The sequence below is a fragment of the Didymosphaeria variabile genome, assembly GCF_027946475.1.
Source record: "Didymosphaeria variabile strain IMI 356815 chromosome Unknown scaffold_8, whole genome shotgun sequence".
Lineage (NCBI taxonomy): Eukaryota > Fungi > Ascomycota > Dothideomycetes > Pleosporales > Didymosphaeriaceae > Didymosphaeria > Didymosphaeria variabile.
This window is the reverse complement of record NW_026611627.1, coordinates 1974775-1997707: the sequence shown is the minus strand read 5'-3', so window position 1 is coordinate 1997707 and position 22933 is coordinate 1974775. Positions and strand designations below refer to the sequence as shown.

The 22933-nt window shown below is 52.3% G+C and overlaps 6 protein-coding genes across 6 annotated transcripts; 4 read left to right on the top strand and 2 right to left on the bottom strand.

Moving 5' to 3' along the window:
* Positions 1–6: 6 nt before the first annotated feature.
* Positions 7–3010, top strand: HEM14 (oxygen-dependent protoporphyrinogen oxidase; the record flags this gene model as incomplete). The annotated part of the gene is made up of 5 exons (XM_056219636.1): positions 7–348; positions 396–1085; positions 1135–1767; positions 2230–2509; positions 2565–3010. The coding sequence occupies 5 exons, from the start codon at positions 7–9 to the stop codon at positions 3008–3010; spliced, it is 2391 nt and encodes a 796-aa protein (XP_056066763.1).
* Positions 3011–6179: 3169 nt separating this feature from the next.
* Positions 6180–7427, bottom strand: N0V89_010895 (uncharacterized protein; the record flags this gene model as incomplete). The annotated part of the gene is made up of 1 exon (XM_056219635.1): positions 6180–7427. The coding sequence occupies one exon, from the start codon at positions 7425–7427 to the stop codon at positions 6180–6182; it is 1248 nt and encodes a 415-aa protein (XP_056066762.1).
* Positions 7428–8744: 1317 nt separating this feature from the next.
* N0V89_010894 (uncharacterized protein) lies at positions 8745–9953 on the bottom strand (the record flags this gene model as incomplete). The annotated part of the gene is made up of 3 exons (XM_056219634.1): positions 8745–9622; positions 9678–9759; positions 9822–9953. The coding sequence occupies 3 exons, from the start codon at positions 9951–9953 to the stop codon at positions 8745–8747; spliced, it is 1092 nt and encodes a 363-aa protein (XP_056066761.1).
* Positions 9954–10874: 921 nt separating this feature from the next.
* N0V89_010893 (uncharacterized protein) lies at positions 10875–12840 on the top strand (the record flags this gene model as incomplete). Its single annotated transcript, XM_056219633.1, has 3 exons — positions 10875–10941; positions 10991–11558; positions 11607–12840. The coding sequence occupies 3 exons, from the start codon at positions 10875–10877 to the stop codon at positions 12838–12840; spliced, it is 1869 nt and encodes a 622-aa protein (XP_056066760.1).
* Positions 12841–16380: 3540 nt separating this feature from the next.
* N0V89_010892 (uncharacterized protein) lies at positions 16381–17124 on the top strand (the record flags this gene model as incomplete). The annotated part of the gene is made up of 1 exon (XM_056219632.1): positions 16381–17124. One exon carries the CDS (start codon positions 16381–16383, stop codon positions 17122–17124), a length of 744 nt encoding a protein of 247 aa, XP_056066759.1.
* Positions 17125–18254: 1130 nt separating this feature from the next.
* N0V89_010891 (uncharacterized protein) lies at positions 18255–20244 on the top strand (the record flags this gene model as incomplete). The annotated part of the gene is made up of 3 exons (XM_056219631.1): positions 18255–18358; positions 18403–18711; positions 18768–20244. 3 exons carry the CDS (start codon positions 18255–18257, stop codon positions 20242–20244), a joined length of 1890 nt encoding a protein of 629 aa, XP_056066758.1.
* Between the last annotated feature and the right edge of the window lie 2689 nt (positions 20245–22933).

Genomic DNA, 22933 nt, shown 5'->3' with positions numbered 1-22933 from the left:
ACGGCAATGCGGCTCAAGAAACATGTTCCGCTCATAATGTCGACAATGAGGCGCGTCGCTCTACGCCCAGTTGCCTCTTCGCTATGCAATCGCTGCCGCCGGTACATTTCATCGCAAGCATATCCTGAGAAAGTGGCCGTGCTTGGTGGCGGCATATCAGGTCTCGCGAGCGCGTATTTCGTGGCGAAGGAATTCCCACAGAGCAAGATCACAATCCATGAGGCGAACAAGGACGGTGGAGGCTGGATACAGTCGAGGCGGGTGGAGGTGCCCAAAGGCGACGTGCTGTTTGAGTACGGGGCGCGGTCGCTGCGGCCGGGAAGGGACGCCCTGATCACGGCGCAATTGGTGAGTACTGTGCACTGTGTATTGAAGAGTTGACTCACAAGGGGCAGATCCAAGATCTGGATCTTACAGACAATGTTATTTTCACTAAGAAGGCTGCCACCGGCGCAAAGAATCGCTACATATATTACCCCGACCGACTGCAACGTCTCCCATCCCCAGGAGATGCGCCCGACTTTTGGCACATTGCTGAGTTATGGCGATCTGGTCTTCTTGCCGGTGCACCGTATGCACTTCTCGAACCGTTCCGTCGACAACGACCCGAATCCTTGAAAGATGAATCGATTGGCGATTTCGTAGAGCGTCGTTTCGACAAGCGGTTAGGAACCAATCTTGCTTCTGCTGTCATGCACGGCATCTATGCTGGTGATATCTGGAAGCTCAGTGCTCGGACGCTCCTGTCGCAGGCATGGATGTTGGAGGGATTGGCAGGCAGCATATACAAGGGCATGATCAAGATCCAGCAGGAGACTCCGTTGACGGAGAGGGTCATGCTTTTCCATCCGCACGACTTGGACGTTTACAAGGCTATGAGGGAGGAGGTGAAGCTGAACGACCCTTTCAGGGCGCTGCTCGATGAGAGTGCAATGTTCACCTTCGAGAATGGCATGGCTGAGCTAGTTTTAGCATTGAAGAAAACCCTCGAAAAGAGTGGAAACGTAGACTTCAAGTTCGACAGTCGGGTTCAAAATTACAAGCTTGCAAAAGAAAACCGGGATCAGGTCGACGTTACCACGGGAGTAAGTTGCCCTTTGTTAAAGAGCTACAACCCAATGCTGACTCTTTCAGCCCAGAGAAGCTCCCTCTACCGAAAAATACGACCTCGTCGTCTCCACTCTTCGCAATCCAAAACTGACCCCCTTTGTCACCGTCATGACAGTGAACCTCTATTTCCCGAACCCAAACCTCATTCCTGAAAAGGGCTTCGGTTACCTTATCCCCCAGTCCGTTGCCTTCGAGGAGAATCCTGAACGCGCTCTGGGCGTCATATTTGATTCAGACGCTATTCAAGGTCAGGACACCGCCGAAGGCACTAAGCTTACCGTCATGCTTGGCGGCCACTATTGGGATGGGTGGGAACACTTCCCCTCCAACGACGAAGCCTATGAGCTAGCCATGTCGCTCCTCCGCCGCCATCTTCACATCAAGGAGGAGCCCACGAACTATCATGTCAATCTGAGTAAGGACTGCATTCCCCAGTATACCGTCGGATACGATGAGCGACTGAAAGGGTATGCGGAACGAGTACTATTTGAATTCCAAGGGAGAGTGCGGGTCGTGGGAAATCAAACGCATGGTGTAGGTGTGAATGACTGTATAAGAGGAGCATGGGCGATGGCTAGGCAATTGAGGGGTGTTGGCTGGAAGAAAATGGAAACGGGCTTGGAGAAGGCGTTGGATGAGAGGTATGATGGCGCCTGGGTTAGTGCACCAGCCAACCAAGGATTGCCAAATGTAAAATTGTAGCTCATGCATATGCTACTTCCGTACACAAGAAAAGTATAGCTACTAGAGTTGTGTATCAAAAAATGTATAACATTCAAGAGCAGCCGGTGGTCATGAGGAGGTGTGATGCGCTTGGCATAGTGTGAGTATACAACCGCGATAGATTGCAGAGGAGCGTGTAACGAAGAACGTTACTTGGCGCCATAGGTCATGATATCATGTGGCTCCATAATTACTTTGCTTCCTGTAGCTCGACTGCCAATCTGGGTCGTACAGTCCGTTGCATGGACTACGCCACACTCCTGCCTCGGGCATTTAGTATTAGTGCCTATTACAACACCCTAACATTTTTAAAATATGCAATAACCCAGCTCACACTTCACAGACCAAGCCTCATACACTAACGAGTTACGGCAAGGTCAATACAATGTGATACAGAGGTACGGCGCGGTCAATGGCAATGATCCTCCGGACGCTGACGAGTACACTAGCATACATGTTCATGTTGGAAAGTTCATGTGGAGCCACGAACAATCCGATTACGACTCTGCCATCAACAATTTCGACGGGGATGAAATACACCTACTCCAGTACCTATTCGGCTACTGCATCTACTGCATCGGGCACTGGAAGTACGACTGGCATGGCGAATTCGACGGCCACGGAGGCGACATCTTCTGGTTCAACAGGATCTTCGACCACCTCGAACACAACGCGTGTTGGTGGTGGCGCAGGGCCATCAGGGTCCAGAGCTGGGACGCTTGTTGGTATAGGTGTGGGCGTTTCCGTCGGCGCAATCGTCGTCATTGCGGCCGTGGTATTCTTCATCATTCGAAAACGCCGCAGACAGACACCAGCAAAGACGAAAGAAGAGGCCGAGGACGCTGCACCGCCTCCCATCGACGAGAAAAGGGCGCAAGTATTGGAACACTCAGTGGGAGCCTCAGAGCTTGATGCTAGGGAACGGGCAGAAATGTGGTCACCGCCGGCAGTGGCAGAGGTGGGGACGAGTGCCAATGTTTCGGAGCTACCGGGCGATTCGAACTTCCTTCAGACATCGCCTAAGCCGGATGCGGGGATGAGTACTGTGTCGGAGCTGGAGGGTGTGGCAAGCGTAAGAGATGATCTTCCGGTACCGCTCTATAAGGTTCAGGCCTTGTGTTCAGATTGCATGTTGCCGGAATATCGGTTTCGCACGCTCAGAAGTGTGGAGTGCTAGGGGTGAGAGCATTTGGTGCCAGCAAGAGCTTGGGGTAATTGCCTTGTTGTCCAGCTTGCGGCGTCTGTTGCATTTCGACATCGTCGCGGCACCACATCTGGCGACCAAATTCCCCTAGTAAAACTGAGACGAAGGACACCACTTTCGGTCAACCTCTGTATAACTCGTTCAATCAGGCAAATAGCCATCAAATGAGCACCTTCACGACCAGTACTTAATGGTAAAGCCTTCTGCTGCGTAAACCCAGGCAAATTATCCCACTATGCCCTAAGAAATCGCAAGGGTTCGAGTACCGACTGGTCCATCGTTCATGCTGTCTTGCACTCTTTGCGGAGTCGTGCAGCGCAGAGGTGAGGATGATAGAGCGCTAAGGGGTAAGGTCGCCGGTTGTGTTGTACCTTTTTATGAAAGTGCACAACTTCAGACTGTGTATTCACAGCATACGTGATCTATTGGGGCCACAGGTTCCGGTTATAGTGTGCACAGTACTGATAATCGCGTCTTCTCGCCAAACGAATTACCGGAATTTTCACGTGTAACTTCAATGGCGAGAAACGATATTATCTAGTTCATGACCCCCTTCAAGTGCTGGTAAAACTCAATCCTTCACGGGCTATACGAGCATCTATGCATTACTGCCATTAACCATTTGCTCACCCAAGCACTTCAGCATCGCGAATCATTATCGTAACCCTCAGTATTAGCACACATTTCGCAGCTATGCCATCATTTAACTTCATCCCGCCACCATCTCTCATCGACCAGCAATACATGACCACTCACACGGTCCACCACCCCAGCGCCATGCTACTAGATCAACAGCACATAACCATCCACCAAGTGCACCATCCAGGTGTCGAAATCATCCACACAACCCCCTTCGCCCACCATCCTCTACCCATCGCACCCTTCTTACGCCATCCACTCCCCGCCTTCTACCCCCAGGGACTACCACTCATGCATCCCGGCGCTATCGCCATGCAAAACTTCGCTCCCGGTATTTTCCAGCAAAACCTCGCCCGCCAACCCCTCCGCCTCGCACACATCCTCACTTACAGTACAACACGCATGGCATCCGGCGACGCCGCTGCGCAAGCTTTGTATGAGCAGGCGCTCCTTACGACAGGCCTGCAGCCTCTTATCACATTTGACGTGGGCCACTTTCCTACACCACCACCGGCCCTGTCGGCGCACTTTACGGGGGAGAGTAGGGAGATTCAAGATACTATTAAGCAGTATGATGAGGGGATGAGAGACTTGTGAGTTATCTCCCATTTTCATCTAGATTCTAAGGGAGAGGCTGATGATGGACAGAGATGAAGTTGTAAGGCTGATGATGAGCGCTTATGATCAGGGTACGGGGTCGTTGTTGTTGATGGTGGCGTGTCCCGGGGGGACGCATAGGAGTGTGGCGGTGGGGGAGATTGTTAGGAAGAAGTTGCTTAGGAGGGGGGTGACGACTGTGCATGTCAACCATGTCCATCGGGTGAGGAGGCCGGGACAAATTTTATGAGTGCGTTGACGGAGACGGCGAGCTTTTTGGGCGGCAGTATGAGAAAGACCTGAATTCCCTTGGTCGGTGGCCCGAGGATCTTGGATATCTGAGTGGAGATGGCTGCGTTGCACGGACTTATGGAAGACAAGGACTCAAAGTCATTGGTTTTACTCTACTTGTCACGCGGTGCTGCATTTTGTTATGGGTTACTACTACAATAATATGTTGTGATCAAGGACATCTAGGCTATTCTACGCGAATGTGCAATACACAGAAACTAGAGGTGATCAGCTGGTGGTTGCAGCCCAGCCGCTAAAACTTCTACGCGTTCTAAAAGCAGGAGTGGGCGTGTCCTGTTGCTAGCGCTGTATATCCTGTGGCGATACTGATAAGTCACACCGTCGGCAGATGCGGTAGGGTTGTTGGCTTATGTTAATCACGCATTGGGCAACTAGATTGTATATATTATCATCCTAGGTGTCGCGTTGATGTACTTAAGAGAGGTGAAGCTTTTTTGCCAGCACAATGGCACATGTCTTCTCCCAGAACCGCATCGTACGCCATCATTATCAAAATCGACGACGGTCCAGTCCGTGGAGAGTTTATGAAAACTTCGATTGGAAGGTGTCGAGATAGGGCGGGCTCCTTGCACTACTTGTGTCCACACTAATTGAAGCAAACAGTCTTCGTGCTAGCCTTTTAGTCGTGACGTACATCACCCGTTGGTCAAAACGTGGACCTCGTCAGAATAGTCGTACTTTCATAGAATCGAGTATATAGCTCTTAGATGTAGCATGCGCCCGCGATCGAGGCGCTCAAAGCCTTCTTGTCTGCGTAAATGCAGGTCACACGTTCCTCTCGACGATCGTATAGCGGCTATGATTCGTGCATATTCGGTGTTCCTGGTATTCGACCTTCGACCCCTTGAAGACACTGCTCATGGATCGAGAAGCTACTCCAGGCCGTTATCGGAAGCATCCGTAACAGATCTAGTCTAAAAAGACGTTGCACTATAACGAAACGATCCTCACTTTGAACGCCGCTTTAGACACTGCTCTAAAGAGCTTGGATTATTTACGTCATGTATTCGAAGAGGAGATCAAGACGATCAGGTGGTATGCCAAAGAGGGGATCCTGGACTTGCTTTGGGCGGCAAGAATGGATTCGAAGGCGTCGGAGCGTCCTCCTGGACCGGAGGAAGAGGTTGATATCCCCTTGAAGGTGCCAATATGACTATAACCAACATGAAATAGGCCAAAAAATCGAGTGTAAAGCTCGAGGAAGCCTTGATAGCTGCCTTATACTGCACCAAAATGGTCGTGAGTCGGCGGAATCGAAACGCGCTAGCGGCGAAAGATCAGGCTAGCATCCACGTGTCGATAGAACATTGTCGAAAATTGAGACATTCGGGAAACAGTGCTTAGAACTGCTGACACTATCGGACAGGCAGTACACGCAATTCGTTCCGTTGCAGCGGGAGCTGATTTTCTTGAAAAGCGTGATTCGTGAACATGACTTCGAGGGCAGTGGCGGCGGTAATGGTGATAGTTGGAGCGACTAAAGGTATTTCCTCGAAATTGACGAGCATTCACAACAATGGAGGGTGGCTGTTGACGTTGTTCTTTGTAAAATACACTTGACCAAATCTAAAAAATTTCCGAAGTTGCAGTGTACTCATGTCAGATGCTTGGGAATCAGCCCATACACAACACTCAATAGACGATATCCGGTCCCGAAGCAGACAGAGTGGTCACTTTCCCTCGCGAATATGTCCAGACACGATTCGATAGTATCCATAATCGTTCGACGAGGCGGAATCGTGCTCTCAGAGCCGATGGTAGCAGAAAGTGGAGCATCGATGGATAGTAGATGGATACACGTAGTCAATGCCGCTGCGAAGAAGTCCAGCATAAAAGGTCGAGCAATGAGGTGAACGTTGTTTGGTAGGGCTCCACACTGCGCCATGAGCGCCCGATGGTGCACGATAAGCGCGAGGCAGCACTCAAGCGAAGACCAATAGGAGGTCGGATAAAGGTTCGGAGCATCCGAATCTAAGGCATAATAGCGATGTAGAACCATGAGCACTCGCCGAAAGAAGATATCGGTCGTTGTGCGAACGACGTAGCTCTGGTTTTCCGCAGCTGCAACAGCGAGTCGCATGACTCGCCGCAGTTGTGTGTCGTAGTGTAGGACTTCCTCGTAGGATATCATATCTATACTCGTGTTGAGTCTCGTGAGGACTTCATAAATAAGAGGATACGATGCTGCTATAAGATCGTAGCTGTTGTGAGGTAAACCCTGGATGCTGTTAAGAGCATTTGCTAAAAAGGCATCGGTAGGCAATGGCGATGCCTGTCCCGTCACAAGAGACATTTGTATGTCCACCTTGACGACTGCATTCCATAGGCGTTTGCGTTGCTCCCTCTCATCAAAGATGCTGGGGATCTCGTCTGGCTCGGGAACCCAGCTTCGATGCAGGCCCATCATAATAGAGAGACGCACGATGAGTCCCACAATGTTCCAACATGCGTCAAGAGCCCAGCAGGTAGCGTAGCAAACCTGCTTAGCTTGAACATGAAGGAATAATGTCCGGATGTTGGCGACTGTAGGACGAAACATGTACGGTGTCTGCGCCAGGCAGGCCTCGCTGGCGAAGAATAGTTCAGCAGCGATTTTGTCCTCAATACCTGCAGCAAATGCACCTAATCCGAGAACAGCAAGATGCTGAGCAAGCCAACCAAGATCGAACTTCTCCGGAGTTTGCCAGAATTGATGTACCTCGGCTTGGAGTTTTGAGTTATCGAAGAAATTGGTGCAGTGATATAGAGCAAAGTAACTCTCTAGGTAAGAAGAAGCCTTATGCCGATGGCTCTCGAGCAGTGTTCGCACTTTGGATGGTGAGCGATATGGTATGGATTCCATGGATCCGAAAGGGAAATTGCCAGGCAGGGACAGGCCTTTGCTGCAATCACCTTCCATGTGCGCGCGAACCGACATTGACAGCTAGATATCGTAAGTTGTATGGACTGATGGATCGTCATGGAACAATCTAGTTGTGATACTTACCCATTGGAAGGGCGGTTCGCCAAGGCCAGAAAGCGATTCGAGCTGCAGCACTTTAGCATCCTTATTCGCACAAGAGACATAGTGCCCACCCTGGTCATAAGTGCCTTCCAATGACTCGAGCCCCGCTTCCGTAGAAACCAAACACTCACAATGGTCTCCGCATCGTCACCATCCACCACGAAAGGACCGACCGAAAGCGGAGGCTGCACTTTGTGCGTATATACACAGTCCCTTCCGTGTCCAAGCCGAGCGCATCGGCTGCAGCACGGCTGTCTTTTGTCGCATTTCACCTTCAGCCGGTGGCATCTTGTACAAGATAGGGTTGCGCGGTCTCTTCTCTTGACGATCCGTCCCGGAGCCGATTCACTTTCAAGCGGACTGGAATTGCGAGTCAACGAAGGACTCAGGAGTCCACTCTCAGGTTCAATAGAACTTTCTTTCGATATTGATTCCGGATAGATACAAGTCTGACCCGCGCGTTCGCATCGCGAACAGCTTGGCTTAAGCTTGTCACAACGACGCTTAGAGTCCTTGCATCGGGTGCACGTCTGAATTTGCCGTGTGGGCATATTGAAAGAAGAGAGTGTGCATGCAACAGTGCGGAGTCAATTAGTGATAACTGCGCGGGTCCGCCATATGTTATATGAACGAAGTAAATAACTGACCGTTGGTGGAGTGCGGCCGCAATCATCGACTTATCGCCGACTGACACTAACGCTAGAGGGTTAGTGCGGCGAATACGAAGGGTAAGATGACTCCGCAACTTACTGGTAGGATTCCTAATACGTCAGTGAGCCAGAGCTTGAGAGAAACACACAATACAAAATCGGCCCTTGGGCTGTAGTTGGGGCCGATAGTCGGAGAAGAGATAGGACGGCATATAGTGTAAGCTCTGTCATTAATCCCGTCTAAAACCTGCTCCCGCACCTGTGCACTTTATACTGCAGCAACTATGCAATGCGGTGAATGACGACTTTGTCGTACGGAAGAAACAGCACAAATGCCCGCTCAACACTGCTCCAGCAACACCTGCGTCGGCGATGAGGCCGAGTGACGTAGATGCTGATACACTTGCTTGATCGAATGCGGTCCTTCCCTTAATGTCTGGGATCTCCTGCTTCATCCGATGCCAGGCCAGTCTACCAGAGTCAGTATACCACTATTAATGTGATCTTATCGGGGTAGCTTACTGAAAATTGACCGGTCTTTGTTGCGATCAGTGACGATGGCCTCATCTCCGACCTTGAACACATGTGCGTTGTTCGCCCCTCTCCAGAAGGCATATCTACCGAAGACGGGGCTCCACTTGGCACCTTTGTCGACCCTTCGATCCTTTTGCAGCTTCTTCAAGACTTGTCCGGCCTCACCAGTTCCTGGCTTACCTGTCCCGTAGTCGACATTGACGCTGGCGCAGCGCACACAGTTGTGCTTCATGATGAGCTCTATGCTGCCGACCCGGACCTTGCTCCAGTAATCCTCTTCCCAAGCTTCGTCAGCACCGGATAGCACGATGTTGGGGCGGAACTTGGTAACGTCCATGGGCTCGTCCGGAGCAAGCCTTGACGAAACATTATCAAGCGATGTGGACGATACGACCAGGTATGGTGCGCAGTCAGCGAAGGTGATCTGAGGGGTTTGCGGTATGGCTGAGCCGAGCAGAGGGACACGAGTTAGTAAAGCAGCGTTCTGCGTCTGGACGAGATCCCTCCACAAGACTTCACGCTTGTTGTCGCCGAGAAAAACAAGCACTACTTCGTAACCAAAGCATTCGGAAAACCAGGTGCTATACTCATGGGGCATCTTGAAAGCTGCGGTTGGGCTTCCATGCATGTCTACGTTGAAGGGATCCAATTTCTCTGTGTCTGGCGCAAGTGGAACGCTTAACGTTCTTGACTTCTCCTCATTGCCAAATGCGCTGAAGGTAACGTGGACTTCCGCCTTCCCATCCTTGCGATGTTCGATCGAAGTAAGAAACTGGGTCATGTCAGGGTATCGAGAGACGGCCATATTTCTGTATCCGTCCGGTAGAACCTGAAGCAACATGAAAACCCCTGCACAGGTCAGAGCGAGATACCAATGAAGTCCCGTAACACACAAGGTACATACGATCGTGCTCAAAGCCATACTTGGTCGCAACAGCTGATTCGAGCTTGGTGGGCCGAAGAGATTTGATCGGATATACGTAGATCTGAAATCCATGCGTCAGCAACACAGACGCGGCTGGACGGCGCCACACGCGTTGAAGAATACCTCGCTTATTTTCAACGACTTCGCCTTGGTCGACCTGGTTCGCAACCTGAGGAACACGTGGGACACGAGGAAGAGTGCTATTGCTGCGCCGGCAACAATGAGGCTTTGCTCGGTGGATAAGGTGTGGGACATTGTGGCGTGAAGACAGCCCAAACCGCAAGCAAGATGATCTCGAGCAAGATCGAGTCCAGCCCTACGATGTGGTGGAGAGGCTGCCGGCTTTCACCGCCAAAGCCGAGGTGGATGTGGGGTTAGTCATGAATGGCGACATTCGCGAAGGCCGAACTGTCATCGGCAGCTTACGCCCTACAACGCGCCCTGCTACAACTTTGACGCGGCGCCCATGCCCATGGCTTCTCGTTCACGGGCCGTTTTGGCGAAGGCGTCGTGGTTCGGAGAAGGCGACGAAAGTGTTCGTGACCACTGGTTGCTGCCCAAAGCATGGCTTCGGGCGTTCCTGGAGGCGAAAGCGGGAGACTGCACATCCGCTGCAGGGGCGAACATGTCGCGCATTGCAACGAGCGCCGTGAAAACCCACCACGCGAGGGTGGGATAGAGTGGGATAGACCATGCCCGGCTTGCTGTTGGGCGACAGCGGAGAGGGCTCGCGGTGGCGTCGTGGCGCAGCGCTTTTGCGAACTGGAAGTGGGGCTTGGCGCGCTGGCAACGTCACAAGCATGCCAACCCTGTCTTTCGGCATCATGGGAGGGTGAATGCCAGTGACACGCGCCGTGAAAAGTCGACTGTGCTTGCGCACTCTGCTACTCACTCCGCACCTCGCTCTGTCCTACTACGCGACTCCCCTCCTTCCATCGTCGACCGAGCGCTCGCGGCGCGCATCCCCAACAGTCAGCCTCGGTGTCGACCAACTCCAGGCCAAGGCAGTACTGCTCAGCTGGAAACAGCCCCGGACTGAGCACGACTGCGGTGCGCATTCGGCGCAGGCACCTTCCTCGCGGACACATAGCGCCGCTCCACCCCCAGCCCAAGAGGCAACCAAGACTCACGGCCAACCCACGGCCTTCCACCACCGCAGCCGAAGAGCTCGACAGCATGGCGAATAACGGCATCCGGCGGAAGGACACCACCAAGGGCCCGCCGCTGCGCATCCTCTCGTTAGGTATGTCTCTAATTTCGATCCTAAGGCATCAGGCACTGACGCGGGGCAGATGGCGGGGGTGTGCGTGGCTACTCGATGCTCATCATCCTCCAGGAACTCATGCACCGCACCTTCGTCGAGACAGAGGGAAGGGCCCCAAAGCGACACGAAATACCGAAACCATGCGACCACTTCGACCTCATCGGAGGTACAGGCACCGGCGGCTTGATCGCCATCATGCTAGGAAGGCTGCGCATGGACGTGGAGACGTGCAAAGATGTCTACGTACGCATGACAAAAAGAGTCTTTGAGACGGACAAGACTTTCGCCGGCATTCCGTACCGACATACCCTGTTCAAGGCGTCGAAACTCGAGGATGCCATCATGGAGTGTGTGCGGGAGCACACCGTTTACGACGATGAGGGAAACGACAGCGAGAACGCAATGTCCTCCAGAGCTGACCTGCGCACGCCAATGTCACCGGGTAGCGCTTATCCCACGAGAATGGAACGAAGCGCAAGCACAGCCAGCAGGTACAGCCAGATTGGCATGGCACCGGTGAACCCGCGGATGGCTGCCTTGAAATGGGGCAACCCGAATGCACGGCTCTACGATAACAGAGAGGAGCGTACGAAGACGTAAGTATGAGCCCATGGTGGGTTGTTGCGGTCATTGACTTCTGCCAGGGCTGTTACGGCTGTCTACAAGGGCTCCAAGAACGCTAGTACCGGGCAGATACTCCTACGCTCCTACGATTCGCGAAAAGAGACATCAGTAGAACCGAATGCCACCATATGGCAGGCTGGTCGGGCGACATGCGCGACAGCACTTGCTTTCAAGCCAATCCAGGTTGGCCAATCGGTCTTCCTTGACGAAGGCGTCGGCAAATACAACCCAGCACCAATGATCCTTGACGAGGCAGTATGCAACGAATGGCCTGGTCGCGAGGTGGGCGTCTTCATCAGCATTGGTACAGGAAAAAGGCCCGAGGGAACAAATCAGCAAGCGCATCTCTGGTGGGAGGGGTTTGTCTCAAGCGGCATTGGGGATTTTGCCGAAGCAAGGCGGAGGTTGATCAGCAAAATCGAAGACTGCGAAAAGATACATCTGTCGATGAAGGATCACCTGGCCAAGCGACAAGTCAACCCGGAACATTACTACCGACTCAATGTTAACGTTGGTGTTGGAGAATTTGGTATGAACGAGTGGAATCGCCTCGCCGAAATCAGCTCCAGCACGCGGATGTATTTGGGGGATAAAGGGGTCCAAAGTAAAACCTTTGATTCTGCTTCCAAACTTGCAAGGATCTATTTCGCCAAGGTGAGATGGGACAGAGCAGAGAAGGGGCTGCCACCGCGCGGCGGCCCTGTACCACAGCTTAAGAACCCTTACGAGCGTCCTCTTCCTACCGTACCGGATGCTTCTCCAATGGTCGTTGAGCTTCCTGCTGAAGAGGTTGCGCCCAACTTCTACTCGCACCAACAGGAACCCGACATCATGCTCCATCCGGCCTATCGTCGCGCATCAGATAACGACAAGTTTGCAGTGCTAGCTTCCGATGAGTATCCCGAGCCCATCGACTCAGCCCTGAGTCCACGCTATTCTGGTGAATTCGTCAACCTCAACCGCAGATCGGCAGAACAATTTACAGTGGGCTCAGCACACAACTCACCGCGGTTGAGTAACCGGAGCTTCGAGGAGCCGCAACCGAGTAGTCCATATCCAAATAGCCCACCTCCAAGGCCACCAAAGACGCCGTTCGAGGATGGTCTCCAGCCGTCAAACTTGACTGGCCCACCGACACTGCCACCCCCAACTTCGTCGTTGCCTAAGCCGCCTCCTGGTGCACCGCTGCCGTATCCAGACACCGACGGACCGCCACCCATCAATATGGCAAGGAAACCTGAATTCAGACGGTGAAGCAGCTGGTTCACAACCATCTTGCTTTCTATCAGCTTTGTCAAGATCTACACATGTGCATTTTCGTATGTCTCGCGCTTTGGCGTTATTTCAAATGACGGCGTGCGGCTGCACTGATGATTCTGTTTAGGGAGCTCGTAGGCAAGCTATGGCCTTGGCTGTACGGCAGATATCATAGTTCGCCGCATATAGTGCGCTTGCGCTGGCGATGCATGTATATATTTACAGATACCCTTCCATTTACGTAGTATTCAACTAGTAGTCTTACCAAACATGACCAGCAACTTCATTTTTCCGCTGCTGTTATGCTCAACGTATGGGTTTGGTCGTTCTTGAGGCTTAAGTGTACTTCACTGTAGTTCCGCCCCCAAAGATGAGACGTCCCCCAACCCCCGGGCATCAGTGTAATCAAGGTATTTAAGCTTAACCGTCCATTTATCGATGCTTATCCGTTCGGGAAGGTATCCTATGACCACAGGCACGCGTTCACAACAACAAGCGTTCAAGGTCTTATTGGAGATTTTCTTACGCCTCACGCAGTATTTGCGCAGCAAGTACATTACCCAACGTTTCCTACCGATGCGCGATCGATGTCCCTCCCAACGTCTAACTACAAATTAGGTTCCCCTGCCGCGCCGTGCGCGCAACCTAGCACGTCGCCTGAGGGGTTGGTAAAGACGCAGTAGTCCTTAGAGATTGGAAAGCTTGATCTGCTTGTCTCGCGCATTTGCCCTCACTCCTGCGGATACCTCCGGGTTCGTTACAGCTTCTCATCGAGTTTCTCATCTCACTGGTTCATCATATCGCGCAATTGGAAAGATTTTCTGCTCCTCTTAAGCCTCGGATCCCGCACCACTTTGGCCTTTCCCTTAACCTTCAGTTTTTCCGCACTCGATGTTGTCCTGGGTGCACGCTTAAGCTTTATCTGCGGCTCGCGCGCCTCGGGTGGGGGACAGTGTTCGCTGAAAGATGCATGTTGACTCTGAAGTCCTTGGACGCCGTACAACAGGCTGGAAAGATATATGCGAACATGACAGCGTGCGGGAATGGTCGCGCAAATATATTAAATGGATGGATGCGAGTGCTAGAGAGTAGACCGCAACCTGGGCATTGCGAGACTATGGTGAGCTGGTATCTATTGTATGAGTGATGAGACTAATTAGCTAGTGTGCCGGAACCTCTACATAGGACCCATGCCAAGACCCATGTCCCGTGACAGGCATGGTGGTTCATATGGTGTTGTAGATGCATGCGAGCATGACTATGAAGGTGGTCATAAGGATGGGAATGAGGGCGTTGCCCGCGTTGTTCGTATACACTGCTCGTACTGTTAGCAACCCATTTGGTTTAGATTTGGTCTACGATATCGTTTCTTTAGGTGAGATCTGATAGACAGGGACTATGTGGGGTACAATTACGATGTGTTGGAACGCAGAGAGCTACGTCTGAAGATGCGTCTTCCCTATTCATACTGAACAGACATGAACAGATGTGTTCTTGCATTATGCAAACGGCTCTGCGTTTCCGTTTGAATCCTGGATAGTTACATCTCTCAACTCACTCAATACTAGCCCGAATATCTAAGGAAAGTCGTCCTTATACTATAGCATTGTAAGCGACTAAGGCGAAAGTTGGCTTTGCAGTGTGAGCGAATGGCACGAACTGGCCGCAGAGAGACTCTACGAGAGTTTCTGGGAGAGTTTCTGGGAGAGTTTCTGGGAGAGTTTCTGGGGTCTTACATGGATAAATATGCATTAATACAAGAAATGCTTACTGATCATGCACTACCTATGTGGCTCAAGCACAGAGTCGACGAAAGTCAACGAACGTCAGATCCCATATCAGCTTCTGTCCATTGGCACGGCCGATAAACATGCTTTGGGCAGACTCCGGGTACATTCGCCTCTTTGCTTCCTAAACTACGTCCAAACTCAAGAGCTCAATAATAGTACCTGGGCCCGCGTCTTCTACCATAATCGTAGCTGCCGTAGCTGCCGCCATAACCACCATAAGAATCGTCGAAAGAATCGAAAGAATCGAAAGAATCGAAAGAATCGAAAGAATCGAAAGAATCGTTACCCCCATAGAATTCATCATCGAAAGAGTCGTAGCCACTATAGGAACTTTCCGAGCCGTAGCTCCTATAGAAACTGTCCGAATCACTGGATTCGTAGCTCTCATAGGAACTGTCAGAGTCATCAAAAGAGTCGTATCCTCCTGGGTAGTGGTGGAAATCGTCTGGGCTGAAAAATGCGGTTCCTCTAAAATTACCGTCTCGGTCTCGCCAAAACGTGTGGCCGATAGGACGAGGCATATCGGCTTGAGATTATTGATTATTGATGGTATTTGTTCGGCTTTTTTATTGTTGTCGTGCTTGTTGTGTGAGTAGTATAGAAGTCCTTGAAAGGTCTCTGAAGGATATTAGATATAGTAGTGGGAGGCAGCAACGCTGAGCTGGCATTGCAGGAAGTTTTCATCAATTGCTGACGTAACTGTTGGCTGCTATGCTACGTTGAAGCTCGAGTAGAGACATAACGTAGACTCTAAGCAACTTTATCTGCGATGAAGGTCCGCATCCAATTGTGTCCGTACTGATTCTCTTGTAAGTCTGTCCACATATCGATGTGCGTGACATATATCGTTGAATTTAGTCTTAAAGTCATACATGACTAAACACCTTTGTTAATTTACGACTTCTCGTAAATGTACTGTGAAAACATGAATCCCATCAACATCCGTTCACAGCACTACTGAAATCAACGCCGAATGAGGTGGAAAAATTACGACGGTGTGGACATAGCAAGAAGGGGATAACACAGTAATCGCGATATCAAGAAGATGTCGTGGAGAATGGACACGGTCCAAGTTTTGCGTTGTCAGATGCTACCGTTTCCGTGTGCAACCCTGCAAAGCACGGTCCAACCTGCAGCACTCCTCTCACACCCTACGTCTCACAAGTCCAAATCGCCTGTGCCATCATCAGGAAATCCGCCACCGGCAACACCTTGCCTATTTAGCCACCGCAAGCATGCACCTTGGCCGGCACATACTTGCGCGATGCCTGATCATCATTCTCTGACCATGTCATGCGCGAGGCCTAGGCAGCCGGCCGGCCCGCGACAACGCATTGCACTCATGTTGCCATGATGCTCTGCTGCTCAAGCTGCACCCTGCCTCATACTCGTCTTTCCACCCACGCCACCACGCACCGCTTTCTTTGAATCCTCGCTGGCGCGAGAGAATGTGCCGTCGTTGTCGAGCAATGATCGGACTACCCTCTATCCTGCGTTCTATTTTGATACTTGGTTCGGTATGGGAGAGTGGGAATGCGCAGATGCTAGGGCAGTGGGGGACCAGACATCGAATACTGGCGCGGCAGAATAGCAACGGGAACAACAACGGACAAACCGACACAAGCGCGTTCGATATCGTGAACGGACGGATATTCACACCTGGGTTGGGTATAATTCTAGCTGTGAGAGGTATAATAATCCAAATGCGATCTTCACTGACGTCCGATAGCCCCAACCATTCACCCCAATGGGTGGTGACTTTTTGCACGTCGCTATAGATGTATCGGGAGATGGAAAGTTGCCGGTGCCGCCCAAGGATCTCAACGATCCGCTGACCCAAGTCTTTAACTTCACAATGTTCTTGACTAGCAACACACTCTTGAAAAACTTTACAATCTCTAATATATCGACCACAACACCACCACTTGCCAACATCATGAACCAAGAGCCAGGGCAGACGGTGAAGCACATCAATTTCGAGTGGCCTGACTGTCTAGTCGGTGATGGCAAAGAAGACATAGGGACTACAGCACGGGGCGAATACAACATTTCGATCCACCAGAACTTCCGGCTGAACGGCAATGACTTCTATAGCGTTTTCAACCTGCCAATATCCGTCACGAACAGCATCTCGCAGTTTCCGGGTGCAAAACAGCTTCTCACCAAGCCTCCGCCGGGGCCTCTAGGCGCAAATGGCGGTCGTATGAGCTGCGACATGATCTCGAACCCAATCATGAACTTCACGGCTCTCGTCAATAGCGTAAACAATCCACCGGGTCAGCCTTTTCAGGACCTGGCGATCGAGACGACCCCGAGGAATGACGGTGGCCAAGTCGGTGGGCCTGGAGTCGCAAGCGGTAATGGCGGCACACCTGCAGGAGGTACAGCTCAAGGCCAGGTCGGCAGCGGAGGCTCAGCTCTTAGCATACGATATCGTCAGCCTGTACTCGTAGTAGCAGCGACGATCTTGGGTTTCGCCATACGCTTTTGAGCTTCTCGCGGATCATGGAATTGGTCGTTATCGGGGAGACACGACAAAGCTACGAAGATACCAACAAACGACCCCTGGAGGATTCAAAGGAAGAGGTAAACATATAGTATGATACCCTGAGCTTCTATAAATCTGTTTTGGAAGTAGCTTAATTCAATTCTCATCACGTTTTCAACATCACACCCCTTCTTTGACTCTGTGGTCTACGGATAGGGTCATATCCACCCGACCACACATCTTGCGCGATGAAGGTATACTGCAGGGTCTAGCCGTCTGTCGAACTGCAAGCAATGCCGTGTCTCATCCTGCGACGTTGGCTTCCAGTCTCACAGGTGGGTCCATGCGAGTGTTTCAGCCCCCTTCACTGCCACTTCTCCCCACCCGTTCGCTCCTCCTCTAGCGGTGTTCGCTTCCACCTTCCACCAAGACCAGCCAATCGGCTGCATCCGCCACAACAACCGGGCCGGAAACCATCGGATAATTTTCCATGCCCTCCCAGGCAACTGTTCATCCCTCTCTCCAAGCACGCCGAGAACGATGGAGCGTGGCTCCGAAGGGGCGCCCTTGCCACATGCGTCGTCGGAGTGGGTCCACGTCACTGGTAACCCATCTTCAGGGACCGCAGACGAAGCAACGAGCACGCCCGATGGTGCATCAAGTGGCACGACAAGCCCGCCACTAAAGAGAAGGAGAGAGACGAAGGAGAGGTCGAGGGTCAGCAGAGCGTGCGATAGATGCAAGAGGTAAGCAAGTAGCTTAGACGTCGATTCGACATCAAAGCCAACCATCGTAGCTCTGCACGTGCTCCTACCTACTCAACATGTGCGTTCAACACTGATGTCTTTGCAGAAAGAAGACACGATGTACAGGCCGCTGCCCATGCGCTTTGTGCCTGGTATCAAAGCAGCCATGCGAATTCACGGCTTCTTACACAAGAGGCAGACTGCCGTCTGTTATAGTAGACGAAGCTGCACTGACTGCAAGTTCCGCCGCCCAACCGCCTGTCTCCCTACCAGCACCGGTTACAGCTCCAGAAACCACCTCTTCTGACATCTCTACGCCCACTATTCATCTTCCAAGACCATTGTCCCCATCACGCATAGACGCTCCCTCAACACAAAGTATTTTTAATGGGACGCATCGTCTCGCCGTCAAAGATGAGCCTAGCTCTCGCACCTCACCCGAACCCGCACAGACTGATCAACAGGGACACTATGTCGGCCCAGCCAGTGGTGTATCTTTTCTGTTACGCATTCAAAAAACACTGCACCAGAACAGCTCCTTATCCCACGACTCGTCTATCTTCACTTTTGGCGATGCCCCTTTGCCCGAATTCGACCCGACCTTCTTCGTGCTGCCGCCCAAGGCTGAGGGCGAGAAGCTCGTCGAGCGGTATTTTGACTTTGCTGCACCCACGCATCGGTTCCTGCACAGACCCACGATCGAGGGGCTCTTGAAAGAGTTTTACGAGACACAGGGCGACATGAAGAACAAGGAGGAGGCACCGGGCAAGACAGCTCTGTTGTTGATTGTCATGGCCCAGGCGAAAGCATACATGCCAGGAGAGGCCGACGCACATTCAGCCAGGTATCCTACTCGTTGACCCTATCTGACCACGGAACCTCGCATGCTGACATCGACAGTGCCCGATATTACTTCGCTTCGGAACACCAATTGCGCAAGGAACGCGGAGCCGTGCGCCTCGCAAGTGTTCAAGCAAGGCTAGGCCAATGCTTCTACCTCCTGACGCAGTCTCGAGTCAATCACTGCTGGAGCTTGTTCGGTACATTGGCTCACCTCGCCTTCGCCATTGGCCTGAATCGAGGTAGGAGTTGCAATCCGTCAACTACTGTCGACTACATCGAGCTCGAGAGTCGGCGGCGCCTGTTCTGGGTAGCGTACGTGCTGGACAAATACCTCGCCGCAGCTCTAGGTCGGCCTCGCACCTTCAAAGACGAGGACATTGACCAGGTACACACCCTATACTTTCCTCTTAGGCTCTCTATGGTTCTCATACAAGATCAGGAACTTCCTACCCTCGTCAATGATGCCGATCTCACGTCTCACTCCATAACCCCCTCTCCCTCCTTGGGCTACTCAATCCCCGTAATGATGGCACCCATAGAGCACATCAAGCTCTCTAAGATACTCTCCTCTGTCCTACGCGACCTATACCCCATCCGTCCCCCATCCCTTCCCCACCGTATCTCCCTCGCCCAAAAGTACACCACCGACCTCATCGCTTGGCGCCAATCAAACGCTCACTTCCTCGACACCAACAACCTGCCTTCCAGCCTCCTCATTCCCATCTACCAGCGTCAACGCAATGTATTAAACCTAGCGTACTACCACGCCGTCCTCCTAGTACACCGGCCCTTCCTCCTCTCAAACTTTGCCAGCCTGACGCACTTCGAACAAACAGCGGCGCAACGAGGAGGATTAGTAGGCGATGCGCATCCCGCCATCGAGCTCACGTGCAAGGAAAACCTCAAGCACTGCTTAGACGCGGCCATGGGCATCGTCCATGTGGTGGACGACATCGCAGAGAGCCAGATCTTCCGCGCGTTCTGGTTCACGCAGTACTACGCCTTCTGCGCGGTGGTGGTTTTGTACATTTACCGCATCCAGCAGGGCATTGTGGAGCCGGGGAAGTGCGAGGGGTACTACGCTGCGGGTCTGCGCTGCCAGGGCGTGCTTTCGTCCATCTCCGAGGCAGATTGCCTGTCCAAGCGCTACGTTCTTGTGTTGGAGGAGTTGCGCATCGAGGCGGCGAAGGTCAGGGGACCTGCTCATCAGCAGCAGACGCACAACGCAACAACGCCTGCGTCTTCGGCGTCACCGGCGGTGGCAGGCGGTTTGGCAACGAATGTAAGCGGGGGCCTAGGAGAGAGTGCTAGGTTCGTGGAGCCTTACTTTGGCGCTGGCAGTGGGGATGTTGGGAACAATCTGCCTACGCCTGAGAGCGCGGTCTTCAACACGAGTTTCCTGCCTACGAGTAGTATCATGGCGGATTTGACAAGCTGGGGGCAGTTCGATAGCCTGGTGACGGCGGGGATAGGCATGCTTGATGGCGGAGGATATGGCAGCGATGGAAGCTTTGGGTTTGGTCTCGGGTTGTAGCGCAGCTGCGAAATGATGTTTGAAGCACAGCGGACCTCTACGTTGACCATTACAAGGTGCATTAGGATGTCCACGTGTTGACCCCGAGCTGTATGTCCAGATAGGGGGAAAGGGGTTCTCGTCACCCGTCACATCGAGCTAACAATATGTAGAAACGTCGTCGCTTCGTCGTGAGGTATTCGACTCAGAATACACAACACGATACCCGGTTCATCCAAGGTATCAACCGAAGCGCCGCATGTCTTTGGTGTGTTTTAACGAGGGGGTAAACAAGCCGACAAACATATCAGCGTTCATGAGTTCATTGCTCCATTACTATGCCACATATGCTTTCTGAATAGCTTCCGGACTGTGCACTTATCCGCAAATTGTTTGGTTCGCCGTCACCGTGTGCGGCTCGACTCTTTCAAGGAACTTGGCCTGTCAAAGACGTTTGAAGCCTAGTCACCCCCACGCAGAGCAAGTACCAAATGTAGCGTAGCACCGCCTTCCAACTGGTAGTCCTCAGCCGTCTTTTCGTCGGACCTCGTATATGTTAGCACGACATGGTACCATGATCGTGACCAGCCTTACATCTGCTTTCCACCAAAGATCAAACGCTGCTGCGCTGGCGGAATCCCTTCCTTCTCCTCGACGCGCTCCTTTATCCTCGAGACCTGTTCACCCTCAGCACTGTGTCCCGCACGGCATGCGCGGTTTTTGGGGGATCGGCGTTGTAAGGATTGGTAGGCGAAGGGAGGCGCGGACCTTGTAGTCTGGTTCGATATCGAGCTCGATCTCCTTGCCGGTGAGCGTGCGCACTCTGTAAACTTATTAGCAGAGTTCCTTCTGGTGCTGTGGTTTACCCCAGGAATGGGATGGAGGCAGCTGTGCTCGCGGGGCTTACTTGATCTGCATCTTGTTCGTTGTGTTGCGATGGGGTTATGGTGGTTTCTGTGGTGCGCGAGTGGCGGCTTAGGCAGGTAGACCCGGTTCGGGTACTATGTGGCGGCAGTTTCGTGGAGAGTGGTTGTGGTGTTTGTGCGTTCGAAGGCCAGAGACACTGACGCGGGTTTGGACAAGCCAGGCTGCAGTTGCCTCATGGTGGGGCTCCAAAACGTGAGCACCGACACTCACAAAACAGCAGTCGCAGCCGCGGTGCAGCTGTGGCGCACTGTGGCGCAGGACAGAGCTAGCCTGCACTTGCACTTGCCTTTGGACGGGATGCTGTCCTGTGGAAGTGAATGTTGAGGCTGAAGGGATCTGGGTTGTACTCTTCGGACCAGGCTTGATACCCTTCGTAGACGGCGGGAGGCGCGATTTCAGCCAGTCTGCTATGGTCCATGACCGCTGAAGTGTGAACACGCTAGAGTATTGAATTATTGTGGCAGACTGGCCTGGATGGTTTCGGAATAGAGCTGTTGATTGCTGAGAGAGACATGGTGTGGTGTTGTACGCGTCTGTCAATGCTATTGTATACACGAGCAGTTGTACAAGTCCCGGTCCAAGACCACTGATTCAGTCACGGACCCCTGGGCTCAATGTCAAACCCCCGTACTATACGCATTGGCTCGCAATCGCATTTAGCCCGCGCACCTAATCGTACGGTAAGCGTCACCGCTGGCAAGTTCCCCGAGGATAGCCTCATGCAGCCTCATCCTTCCACGGCCCTTCCCCAAGCTTTCCTCGTGACACAAAATCCTCCAACGCACTCAATCTCATCCCCGTCACCTGAGCGCCACAATCAAACCCCATCTCCAATCGCTATGCTGAATTACATACTACAGCGCTAAGCCTGCAACCACGCAATTCTGAAACACGAGCACACCGCACGCCAAAAATATTGTCGTTGTTCTGGCCCCCAGCGGTTCAAGGACAGCCAGCTGAGCTGAGCTGCTGAGGCCCACGCGATTGAGCCGAACCGAGGGCCCATTTGTATTGCTCTACGTACCGGACACGCATCGTGTGGTTGTACGCAATCCTAGGACCGCATCGCTGGATGCTCTGAGTTCCCCGCCCTAACCTTCACTTCCGTGTGCGCCCACACATGCAAAACTCAGCTGATCCTCTATCTCGACTCCCTTTCAAGAATATATTTACAATCGTTGATGGGGCATGCTGGCAACCGAGCAATCCCGTGCGGGGTGACGCCCAAAATGACATGCTAAACCGCCTCGTCCAACAAACAATGACCATTGCCATGAGCAAGGAAATGGGTATATGTGTAACAAATTGCAGCAAATGCTAAAAAAGATCCCGAAGATCAGATGAGAAGGGAAACCCTTACAAAAAACCCAGGACCGAATGCTATAGTGCGGGTCCACGCAAAAAAGACAGCGACCAAAGCACATGAAGTGCATCTATCCGAGAAGAGCAACGCGATGTCTCATGCCGAAGTTGTGATGAAAGTGAGCAATGTGTCCAGGAGCACATGTCGTACTGTGAGTCTGGTCGGAGTCACAGGGGTATCTCTTTTCCGAAGCGGCTGAGCTACGACGGCATCCAGTACCGTAAATGAAAGCGTAGTTTAGAATCCGGGTGTGTGTCGAAGACGAAAATTACTCCACATGCAGACGTGATGACCACCGAATCATGTTTGTTACGCAAACGATGTATGCACCGTTGGACATCATATGCTCAACATCTCGGGTAGTCACGTTCGGTGTGCGATGTTGCACAATGGCGATTCCGTGTCTGGCTCAGCCATGGC